This window comes from Xiphophorus couchianus, chromosome 6 (genome assembly GCF_001444195.1).
Source record: "Xiphophorus couchianus chromosome 6, X_couchianus-1.0, whole genome shotgun sequence".
In the NCBI taxonomy this organism is placed as follows: Eukaryota; Metazoa; Chordata; class Actinopteri; order Cyprinodontiformes; family Poeciliidae; genus Xiphophorus; species Xiphophorus couchianus.
Genome location: NC_040233.1, coordinates 18,352,694 through 18,365,325, shown reverse-complemented (window position 1 = coordinate 18,365,325; position 12,632 = coordinate 18,352,694). Strand labels below are relative to the sequence as shown.

Genomic DNA, 12,632 nt, shown 5'->3' with positions numbered 1-12,632 from the left:
ACAAATGGAAATAATCTTGTACATCATTTCTTGACAGCCTGGTACTTTTTTTTTCTCTAATGTCTTTCAGTCCTTAGAAAAAAAAATTAAATTTAACAGATCCGACTTGGGGAGGATACAATCTTTACCAGACAGAAAAAATCTGATCAGTGAATATCTAATTATTTTTTCACCTAGTTAAGCTATTATTCCATTGCTTGGCTTGCTCATTTGTCTTCAATCTCTATAAAATATTATGCATTGCATATAACAGCATGAAAAGTGTTCCATTAGTAAAATTGACTGATTGCTTGATTAATGCCTGAAATTCGCTGTTAGGAGATAAAGAGATTTGTGGGGTGTGTTTGCATGAGTAGGTGCGTATGCAAGGCTGGGCGTGCATCTTTCATCACCAACTGCAGCACTGCAAGAACTGAGAGCATAAATATTAATGTGGACTCCTCTGGGAGTCTCGAGACATCTCTTGTCCTGGCAGCCGAATCACTTGGCCAGACTCAGTGTGCTCAGCTTTAAGCAAATAATTCCACTGAAAGGCAGCAGGGCATCCGGCCAGCATTCACCAATGACACGCACATTCATTCACTCCCCTGGCCCGACAGAGGACAGAACCGCAGACTCAATGTAAGAATTTCTTTTTCCCTCTAGAAGACACTAGTTTTTGTCTTGTGGTAAATAAATTTTTTTTTGTTTCCTTGTACTGTGGGATGCATCAGAACATAATCCACAACCATGTGGGATTTGTAGCTCCCCACTTGAAAGCGAGAGTATATCGAGGTCTGTGCTGCATTGCACACCAGAGCTCCTTGGTCCCTCCACTGGGGCTGCCTTAACGTTCTTCTGACTGAGAGGAGTGCTGGTGGGAGGATTTATCCAGGGAGACACCGAGACTCCTCAGTTGATGTAAAGAAGATCAGAAATTATGCATTTCATCTACAATTATCGATGTGCTCAGATCTGTTGCATTTTTAAAGAGAAAACATGGTGTTATTCTATCAAAAACGGCACAAGTCTTGTTGCAAAATGACTCATGTGTTCAAGGTCAAATAAGTCACAAAGGTTTTTCCAATATCGCAAAGGTCACAGCACCTAAAGTGCTGGAATACTTCAATGTAGGCAACAATAAACAGGGGCTTAGGGCATCTGGAAGGTTTTGTTGCAACATTACAGAAGCATGAGCGCCACACATGATCACCGTCTGATGAGTCGAAGCCCAGGAGTTTCCTGATGACTTTGTCAGAAAGCTAAAGTAGGTGTTTTTAAGCTGGCGAATGCCTTCATTGAAGCTACAAATGCTGTCTGTCTCAGAATTTTTCCCTTGATAAATGTTTATGGAAATATTTAGATACATGTTTAAACAAAAACCATGCCTCCATGCGTTAATGTGCCAACTTTGAACAGTCGACCTATTCTTGTAATTTTTGAGCGATTTTTCTTCTTCCTGTTTTAATCACATTAACTTGCGTAGCTTTGATGTCAATAAACTAAATGTACAATATGTAAATAATACTGTTAATCTACAGAGGTGAAACAGTTCAGCATCATCAGAGTGCTTCATTTTATTATTGTAATACTGGAATTTGAACTTTATACATGTATTTACAACTTTAAAGTACAATTTATTGTTTACCTTTTATTTATCATTTTAAAACGTCATTTTTCTAGTGAAGTTTAAACCATTTTTCTCTTTTATTAAAAGTACATCAATTTATCTATGGGATCAAAAATCTGAAATTGGCTAAGTCCGTTCTCTGGCTGTTTTGATCGGTGCAAATGGAAAAACAATATTTACAGTCATATTCAATAGATTCAGAATACTCGTTCAAAGGACGCTTGTGAGTCAGATTAAAAGTACTTCTTGAAAATAACCGTTCAGCAGGTAGAAAGCATATGTATAATTCAGCTCACATTTCTGATTTAAAGAAATACTGATCTGGTGTAATATTCTAATTTTAAATGTCATGTTTTAATTACATGTAAGGGAGAAATCATCATAATTAACAGAATTAAAAGCTTGTGTGATTAATTTAATGTGTTTCATCTAGTAATAAAATTTGTGGTATGCAATTAATGCAAAAATTAAAAACACATAAAACCAATTTTTGTTTTTTTGGGGGGGACCTGGAGATATGTAAAATATCTAAGTTGTTTCAGACATCTTTGATCACATGTGGTCATCTGGGAATATTTAGCAAATTTGTTTGAGATTTTCCAGACCTTGTAAATCTTGTAACCTCATTGTTATTGACCTAAACATTTGAATCATATGTTTATTAATGTACAAATATGCATGTCTTTGGAACCCATACAAACTTTGACTATGTAAATGTGTGTTGTATCTCTACTGTTAAGAACATAAATGTATTAATGGTTGCTATAAAAATAACAAATAAAAAATGTATAAAAAGAAAAGCGGGTGTGGTTTTACAAATAGGAATAAAATAGATTGGACAACACAAACAGACAACATTTTTTAGATGAAAATTTGTCCTTTTGCTTAATCGAAACAGTTTTTGATAAATTAATCGCATTAATAATCACAGTCCTACTTACATCCACATCAGGTCTCTTCAAAATGTCCTCCACTTTAGCCAGGTCTCCATTAGCTGCTGCCTTGACCAGCTCCTCATTTATGTCCCCAGACTCTTGCGTCTCGAATAGTTTCTTCAACAACTGAGACAAACGCTCTGGGAAAACAAGTGGAAACAGAGATTGATTTTATGTAGGTGCCAGAGAAAAAGAGAGAAGTGAGGACAGAGGACTAATATGATACTCTCCAAGCGACAGCAGTGCATGTTCACAGGTACCTCCAGAGGCATTGCTGACAGCAGAGCCGGAGGGGGCGATTTTGGTGACAGCCGCAGGATTGTACGTCCAGGAAGTCCCACAAACCTCGACCTTCAGGTCACTGTCAGAGTAGATCTGCTGCACACGGCCCACCTTGCCCAGGGTCTATTTAAAAGTGTTGTGACAAACTCATTAGTGTTTGAAGTGTAGCTGTCTTCAGGCTGTGCATAAACGCTGTGTGTTACAGAGTCTGTGAAAATTAGGGAAAAATCAAAGAAAAAAAAAAAGAAGCGAAACCAGCAGCACAAAATGGACTGAGCATAATCATCCAATTTCAAATGACATCATCTTGATAATAGCTATATAGGAGAGCTCCTCACTGATGATGTTAAGCTGGGTCGGGCTGACCTCAAGGATATTATCAATAACAAGGACTGCTACTATAGGAGAACCAGCAGGCAGCACACAGCCCTGGTTAGCGATCAAAGCTCAGCAGCTATTGAGAAGAGTCAATCTGGCATAATGGAGAAAACGAGCATAAAATGTGTCTTTCTGGGAAACAATTAATAAACATTATAAAATGGAGACAGTAACGTCAAGCTGTGAGGAAAGAAGGAAGACGGCAGGGTGTCTGGTTTATTCTAAAGAGTTTGTAAAAAGTACCGGCAGCATGGCTTCAGCCCACTCGCCATGGCCTCTTTGGAGCAGCTTGATACGGTCGATGTCGTAGCAGATCTGGACCAGGTCTCCCACATGGAACTGGGAGTTTCCTCCTTCTGCTCCGGCTGTAACTTCACCACTGCGCACTACGTTGGCCTTGGTTAGCACTGCTGGGTTAAATGTCCATCTGTAGAAACAAAAGATGCTTTAGAATAACACAATTAAAAATCACACAAGTAGTACATGTGACTTATGGGTCACAGAATAGAAATTCTGTGCAAACATTTTGTAAAAAAAATAATCTGAATCGATAAGAAAGATCTCAAGCAGATTGTCATGACAGCAATTTTAAGCCCATTAAAATGAAGCAATCTTTTAAGGAATGAGCCAATAGATCCAGACCCGATTCTTTTTCTGATCAGTGAACGCAACATCCATAAGCCCTACTAGGCAGTGCTACCATTAGTGTAGATGCTGCTACTGAGGGAACAAGACTCAAATTTAGCTGTATCCACTAACAATGAGGTGATTAAAGTAAAGTAAGAAGCTACTTAAAAGAAAACACTAGTTTTATTACACTATATCCGTGTATCAATCAGGCTGCTAAGGATCAAGAGATATAAACTTTCAGCAGATAACAACAAGGCTGTATTTGGTGCACAAATTACTAAGATGCTAAATGAAGTTAAGAATCTCAACTCTGATCTTTTTATAACTCGTAACAATCATAAAAGTCCGCCTGCTCACAGCAGAGAAACTTGAGGACGTTTTGCAGTATCTGGCTTTAAGTAAAAGAAGGTCCGTAAAATTCAAGACATGATAAAGTATAGTTTTGTTTGCCCCACTTCCTAATAACGAGTAAATCTAGGCCTGTCTTAAGCTGTACTTGCCTGTTCCCACTGGGGTACTGAACCACAATATCATGGTCCTCATCGATGCCACACACGGTGCCTGTGGTTGTGAGCGTCTCAAACATGCCATCGGTCCATCCCCCGTGGCCATGCTGGAGGGACTGAACAATCTCTAAATCCAAATCAATGTTGACCAGGTCTCCGATCTGAAGACCACCCGGATTTCTGTTTCCATTCTGCTCACCTGGGAGGCAAAAACAACTTTAAATTTATCGATAAACTAAATGCATTAATAATACATGTTGCACTTCAAGCTTTAAGAGTCTGCAGGTGACCTTAAAGAAAAGTATAAAAGAGATCAATAAAATATACTGGACTGTTATTTTACATAAACTATACACCACACATTTTTCTGCAATACCTAAAATAACAATATCAAACTTAATGAGTGAACTGAATTTCCCTGTAGTATCTGTAGTATTAGAGAGAGAGTTTATTTAAAGCACAGTGAACATGGATCATATTCACTGTGTTCTACATTTTGGGACCAACATGACTATGCAGTACTGCCATCTAGTGGCTAAACAGATACAGGTGTGAGTAAAACTGCCCTAATGCCCTTGAATTCACTGCACCAGAATAAGAGGTGAGAAATTTGGTGCAATAATGACGATAGACACACATCAGTGGCTAACTTACCTAAAACAGGACAATGGTCTCTGTAAAACGAGCCTCCTTTGGCATCCTGGACACATTTCAAGTCCGACTGAGAGGAATAAAAAAAAAAATGAGAACAGTAGAATAGGTTAAATATGGATATAATGCCGTACTAGCATTGTTAATGAAGTAGAAAACCAAATCTACACAGCTAGGCTACCGTGACACAGAGTTTGCATATGCCAACAATATCAGTGCCCTACAGATAAGGTTGGGCAGTGGAACAGAACAGGTACCAACAGAGAGCTTCAGATCATTGGTGATGACTCAGATGTGTGTAACCTTTGTGGCAGAGTTAGAGGGCAGAGATGATCATAGGATGAAACACCAAATTACTGAATATGACAAGTCTCGACAAATAGCCCCAGCTGCAGATTGAGAACTGCCGTCCTGTAAATTAGTATTTTCCCCCTTAAAGATTTCCTCTGTTCTTGCTTTTTTGTCACACTGAAATCCTTCAGGTAATCACCTACATTTTAATTTCAGACAAAGATAACCCGAGGAAACACAAACAGCAGTTTTCAATAATTTAATTTGTTAAAAGGTGAAATGTCATCTAAACTAGTAAAAACATATTGCATCCTTTGCAGATATTTAACTGAGATTCTTTTTCTGAAATGCTATGCGAGTTGGAGGCCAGATGGATCGGGACACACATGTTCAACTTTGGTCTCGTCAATCCACAAATGAATTAATCCAAATGCCTTTAAGATTATCAAGACAGTATTTGGCAAATGTGAGTCAGGCTCTTGTGTTGTTAGCCAGCAGTGGTTTTCATCTGGGAACTTCCCCATAAGGCGTAATTTTTGTTCACTCTCCATCTTACAGTAAAACCATGAATACTGACCACCAAATGAGGCCTGCAGGCGTTTTGATATTATTCTGGGTTCTTTTGCCAGCTTCTGAGTCGTCAAAGCTCTCCTAGAATGACATTTGATAAGCCTGGAGCTCCTGGGAAGATTAATCACTGTTCCACGTTTTCTCCAGTTGTGGATAATGGTTCTTATCATGATTTCCTGAACTTCCAAAGCCGTAGAAATGACTTCATGACTTCTTGAAAACAAATAAATATCAAATTATCAAGATGGGAAGCCTGTTCTAAGCCTTACTCCAGAGGCAGATGTCATCTCCATCCCTTAGAATCTATTAGAATAACAAAGTAAAAATCTGTCATCCAACCAAGAAACCCGATTGGCCATTTTGTAAAAAAGCAAAGCCACCCTCCGCCAATGAAAAGAGGGCTTTTATTTGAGACACGTGTGTAGCTGTGGCCACAAAAACCTGAAAGTTGACCTGCATGTTCACTTGATCACCCCCCCAAAGGAAGCAAGAACAGATTGCTTTTCTCATGCAGATCTCTTCTCCTTCCATCTGCCTGCACAATGGCTCCTTACACATTCAGTCTGTGTGGCTCTCACAAAGGCCTGGCAGCAAAAGAGGGATACCTCATCCCTGTGGTCAAACACAAAAGCCCCCTAACAGCTGTTCTTTTAGAAAACTGATGGAGACAGTGAGGAAGACAAGCGGTTTCCCCACCATTCCTTCGAAGCCGACTCTGTACAGGTTCTTGGCCCCGTTGTCCCAGATCACATAGGCGGCGCTGTGAGGGCTGGCGGCACTCCAGTCCTGGATCTCAGTCACCTGTGGAGAAGAAAAGCTCAGCTCAGCTCAGATAAAGATATGACACTTGGGTGTTTTAATTTTTTACAAAGCTTAACAGATTTGGTGTTTTAGACGAAAACCCTGATCTATTCTATTGATTCTGGGTCCTAATCACAGTATTTTCACCACTCTGACTCTCAGTACCTCTTATTTGTCTATAAATATCTAAGCTGCACTCAACTAACAGCATGAAAATTTTCTAAAAATGTGTTTAGCTTTAGTTATTTTTTTTATTTAAAAAATATTCACATTCAGAATTCAAATATCATAATATATTCATATATTTTTTACAACCATTTGAAAATGAGGTAGGCAGAAGTACAAACCTATTTAATCCTGACCCGTTTCTTTTATGTCATAATTTTTACCCATTATTCTTTAAAGAAAAAAAAAGGAGAAAAAAATATCTGATCATCTTTATTTATTACACACACTACTAAACATCATGAAAAATCACCAATCTATATATCATGTTGGGAAATGGTTCTTAACTGTTAGCCTTTTGACAAGTAAAAACATTGTGTTACTGATGGCATAAATAACCAATGAGCTACACGCAGAGGGCCACAAAATCTATTTAAAATTTGTTAAACAATGTAAAGATAGATTTCCTCTCTCCATCACCAGCAGTAAATTGCTTTCATAACAATATTAGGAGTGTCGAGAGTTAAGTAAATGAATTCTTTAATTAAATAGCTCGCCTTTCGTAAATACTGAAACCCAACTTTAATTACTTTAAGGCCGCTTTCCGAGCAAACTGATTAATGGGCCTTAAGATTTAATATTCATGCTAACCTAACGGCAGATTTTGGCTGCAGGAGATGTAGCGGCGGTTTTCTACACAGCATACTGCTGACAGCATCATAAAACACTAATGAGATGTGTCATTAAATAACAGAACAAAATTATGTATTACATTGAGGGGCTGTTAAACTGAATACTCCAGAGTCTGAAGACTCAAATACAAACACTAGTTAGTGTAAGGAAAAAAATTAACAAAGATATACACATGATATAACAAAGATATATTGGACTATTTTCTAATGATGTGCAGGATTTCTGCACTATCCAGAATAACATGTAGTTTTAATCCCTTGTCACTGACATTATTTTATTTGACTCATTATTTCTATGAATCATTTTACCGTCTTACATTTTTAAGCACATTGAATATATTCAGTTTAAAATTGTGTATTTGTGCTCATTTCTGGTTCGCTCTCTGAGCTACAATTTCAAAACAGTCATACCAGTTACTGCATCTGATTCACTGTCAAATGAGTGATTACAATCTGTAGTGATCAAATGTGTTGGAGTACATTTGTTACATTTTGTGAAGTAACATGATGAGCAGCAGAGGAGACAACATTCAATGGCTAATGATGAGTCAGAAAAAAATAATCGACCCTCCAGAATGGTTTTTTTTTTTTTTTTGGGCTGCTACATTTTACCCTGAATATGTTTTTATGAAGATGCTTCACAAAGACTGTTGGAGACATTGTAAAGGAAAAGAACAAAATAAGTATATTTACGTAATAAGATGTTTTCAGAGTAAAATTATTTAGCTGATTAAAAAAAATCAACCGATGAATTAGTCTGGAAAAATTGTAGTTATACTTTTCTGTTTTTCTATGTAAGCTGTCCTCAGATAACCTCTACAACCAAAGCTTTCTACAGATACTAAAAGATATACAGAGCCAATGAATTAGGCAATATGTTTTGCACTGAAAGCTTTATGCACAATAGAATTGAAAAATAGTCCCTTATTTATTCCCAGTGGGGCAACTCAAACAAAAACACAAAATACATGTAAGTTAAAATGTGGTATGATGATATACGCAGGGTTTCCTTGTGAATTCTAATGATAATGAGATTAACTCCAGTTTCTAAGTTTTAATTCCACAGCAAAAAAATATTTTTTTTGGTTAAAATGTTGGTTAATTTTGCTCTATGATACAAGCATTGTGGCACTGAAACACTTCAGGGCTATGCAGCACCACAAAGAATTTGCTTTTTTGATTCTTACTGGTTTGCTTTAGCGTTTATTTGGGGTTCTGTGAGGGTTACACTAGCATCTAGCCCAGGCAGAGCTCTTCCTGTTTTGGCTAAAAACATATATTTCAATCAAATCACATCCTGTGGCAGAAATTTGTTTTTTCTGCCAAAGGTTGATTGACCTAAGAACTCTTTGAACCTTCCCTTGGGGACTCACACGATCAACTATAATTTTAGAGCAGAAAGCAAAACAAAAGACACTAACCCAGCTGAGGTTTAGCTATTTGTGTCTTACCTTTCCTCTCCTCGCATTGCCTCCATCTTGGTCTTCCCATTGCCAGTCCACTCCTCTAACAACTCGGCCACCAGCAAAAATCCCTCTGGCTGTGATTTTCTTTGACTTCCGGCGCGACTCCAGAAGTACTCTGCTCAAGTGTACAAATAGAAACAGATGATTAAAAAAATACTATGTTTACTTGCACACCTGACACTAAAGAAGAGCTGCTTGGTTATGGCTGCTTTTGTATTTTGCACATTTTCCTTAAGGAACAAAAATTTGGCATTGCTAAAAGGACAGATAGACTTATCCTGCTCAAATAATTTGTCTCAAAACTTCAGCTTTGATTAACTTGAAGTTCCTAAGCAGTTTCTTTTTCAACAGTTGCTGTAAAACATTTAATGAGGTGCACAACAAACACACCCCACCAGACATCAGGAAGGTGGGGAGACCTCCAGTGCCCCCGGTGCATTATGCAACGTCTGCCTCGGGGGAAATAAAATTGCACTCTTTTGAAAATAAGGCTGCCAGCTGCTCAGCTTTGTGCTTTATTTATAAAATTATAATAAGCCAGAAGTCTAGATCACTATTCCAACACTGATGGTCAATATAAAAATCAAAAATAAAAGATAATTAGAAATGAAACTTCTTTTAAAAGGTCCAGATAGCAACTCATAGCAACTGAAGTCGTAATAATGAAATTTGCCCCCAAAAAATATTTAATATAAAAGTAATGACCAGAAGAATAGTTTCAGTTTTTAAATGAAATTACAGAAATACATACTTTTTCCAATAAGGTGTTCATTTACTGAGACATACTTGTAGTGTTTTTGGGAGTTATTGAAGCTGTAATAACCAGATTATAAAAGGAAGTCAATATTTCAAACCAATGTCAAATCATTTGTCTCAAAACTAAAAATTCAAATATTTAAAAAATATCTGAATGTTTATTTTAAAAAAATATTTGAATGTTTAGGGTACTGTAAACACATTCTTCTAAAAAGCAACTACAAAACTATTTTTGGAAATTTGATTTTTATTTTACATACAAGCTGCTTGTGCTGTAATTTTTGTTCTGAATAATGCTGCCTCTAAACTGCTGTCTGTTTCATATGATCCATTAAATCTGCTGAAACATGAGAAAACTAACAGATTGCCATTCAAACTTCATTATTACAAAGTGCTTAAAGAGAATGTAACTAGACTTTTTCACTGGTTTGCTTAAGATTGGGAGAACCCAGAAGGCTAAATCTACATCAACATAAGAAAATAAGATTAGACAGTTAACAGCGGAGGTTCGGCAAATAAACCATAAATGTGTTAAAAGGCTAAAGATTTAGTAATTCACTGGGATTTATTAAGAATCTTTATAAATGATTTTAAGATCATTTTAAACCGCAATGTAAAACTTGCCAACCTCTATAAATAATCTCAAGTCTTTTAATTTATGCTTAATATCCCTAATAATGGGCATGTCATGATGAGTGTTACAACATGGCTGCACACACTTAGAAAAGTCATCAACACTAATAAAGAAGGCTCAATCATCTCACATAAAATATCTAGAAAAGTTAACATGAGATGGATTTTGTTTTTACTATTAAAGGCTCTGAATCTTAAAATAAGACTAAGCAGTTGCCTGGCAACTGAAGGTTAGGAGCATACAGACAGATTTCCATTGCTTCTTATGTAAGCATACAAAAAGGCTTCTCAAATGTTACACACTCACATAAGGTAACAAAGCCAGAATGAAGCTCTAAATGGTCCAACTGATCATAATGAAAGGCTTGCATTACTTGTTTAATCCACTTTATCTATGGAAAAGTCTAATGTAGCAGACAGCAATACAGAACAAACCTCTCGCTGCCTGGGGTGGTGATCCTGTAGAATCGGTGTCTCAGGTGATGCTTGTCTCCATGGTAACAGGTTGTGCAGAGGTCATAATTGGTGCACTCTGCACATTTCCAGCGAATACCAATGATTGGCTGTTGACGACATGTGTCACACATGGTTCCATCATGCTTGATACCTAAGGGGGAGTTTGTATTTATAGGTTAACCGGTAGAGATTGTAGTGTGTGTGTGTGTGTGTGTGAGTCCACTTCTGCACTCTGTCAGAACAACAATGCATGCATTATGTAAAGGGCACAATTTTTTAGGGCATGTTTATAATGTGCATAGTATTTAATATCTTAGCTCCAGTTTTAATAGCAAATAATTGCGATCATGTCAGACAGGCTGCTTTCGCAAACTATAATGGTTTTCTTTTGCAATGTGACTCATCCTTTAGAATAACAAATAACTACAGACAACTTCTACTTTGCCTCTGAATAAATTATACGGTTCAAAACAAAAGGTCATTACCGCTAGTAATTGGGAGTGTAAACAGAAGACATTCAAGGTATAATAATGTTGCATTTTTTTATTACTATTATGGGGCAGTTACTATAGTCAATCTGTTCCAACGTTTTTAAAAGTTGGAGTTTCAAAACTGCTTGAATGTTTTTCAGATATGCTGTTGTTCCTTTCAGCAGAAGCTGAAAGACAGCTACTTAACTTTCAGAGACAGACTACTACCTCTGTGTGCAACACGTTTTCCTCATTTATGAGTTATAAGGCCTACAATTGAAAACTCATAATTAGTCAGAATGTGAATCAGCTGGCTGGATCACAAAGAAAGCCAGACATCTTTGCAACCTGGAAAAAACTGACCTCTAATTTTTACTCAAAGCTATCTTGAAAAAAAGAAACTCACAGCAGCAGAGGCATACTTTGATTGACTTAGAACTCCCCCACCAAAAATAAATAAATTGTTCTTTACTGCATCACATTTCAGTTAACTTTTATACCAGTTCTATGACAAAATATATTCTCTAGAAGTATGCTTTTTTTTTATTAGTATTATTTTACATGTTGTGTGCTGGATGTTATTTTAAGGTCCTAGTTTGTCCAGAAGGGCTGACATCCTCTTCACCCTTTGCCAATTGTTTCTTAGAAACAGAACATCTCAGCTGACTCTGGAGAGCAGAGGAAGGGCTGGGGCGAATGGCTTTGCAACCCTTAAAACTGAGATTTTATGAGGACGCACTTGAATATGAAGGGAGTGGTGGTGTTCTTGCAAATACACTCGCTGCTATAAATATTTTCTCTGTTACCACATTTCTAAGGGCACAATAACCATTCATGCCTATAATCAAGTGTTCCAGTGTATTGCATATGGTAATGTTGTCATTAAACCACATAAATGTAGCCAAAATATGTCATTTAAAAGTTTTGTTGTGATTATATGTAGCTTGATTGTTTTCTTACTGCCATCACAACATGTATGGGTATATTAAATCATGTTTATGTGATGATGTGTCAACTTCTTGACAGAATAACACCTTCTCATTAAAATATTTTAACCACTACTTTCAGTAAGTGCAGAAATAAGGGGGATTTAGAGATAAATGCAACAATTCCCACTATTTTCAGTCTATAAAACAATTGATTTTGAAGCAGCAAAAGCAGTAAATGTGCATCTCTATTATGATGCATTTTTCTTCATTTTAAGTATACTTACAATGGCATTTACTTTCTTTTACACATAATTAGTGGTGTAAAAGTAAACGCAATGTAAAAAAAAAAAAAAGAAAAAATCGAAGTCCTGCTTACTCTGTGGTTGCACCAAGCAACTTTGATGTTCTTGTT

At 36.9% G+C, this 12,632-nt stretch overlaps 1 protein-coding gene across 6 annotated transcripts in view; it reads right to left on the bottom strand.

Moving 5' to 3' along the window:
• Positions 1–12,632, bottom strand: part of mib1 (MIB E3 ubiquitin protein ligase 1) — a 58,175-nt gene that overhangs the window by 44,186 nt on the left and 1,357 nt on the right. For all 6 annotated transcript variants that reach the window (XM_028020061.1, XM_028020062.1, XM_028020065.1 and 3 more), the window contains exons 2-9: positions 10,801–10,972; positions 8,962–9,091; positions 6,549–6,653; positions 4,995–5,061; positions 4,335–4,539; positions 3,448–3,631; positions 2,805–2,949; positions 2,551–2,684 (exon numbers count right to left, since the gene is read on the bottom strand). In XM_028020061.1, coding sequence (XP_027875862.1) covers positions 2,551–2,684; positions 2,805–2,949; positions 3,448–3,631; positions 4,335–4,539; positions 4,995–5,061; positions 6,549–6,653; positions 8,962–9,091; positions 10,801–10,972 — 1,142 coding nt within the window. The remainder of the gene's footprint in view (positions 1–2,550; positions 2,685–2,804; positions 2,950–3,447; positions 3,632–4,334; positions 4,540–4,994; positions 5,062–6,548; positions 6,654–8,961; positions 9,092–10,800; positions 10,973–12,632) is intronic.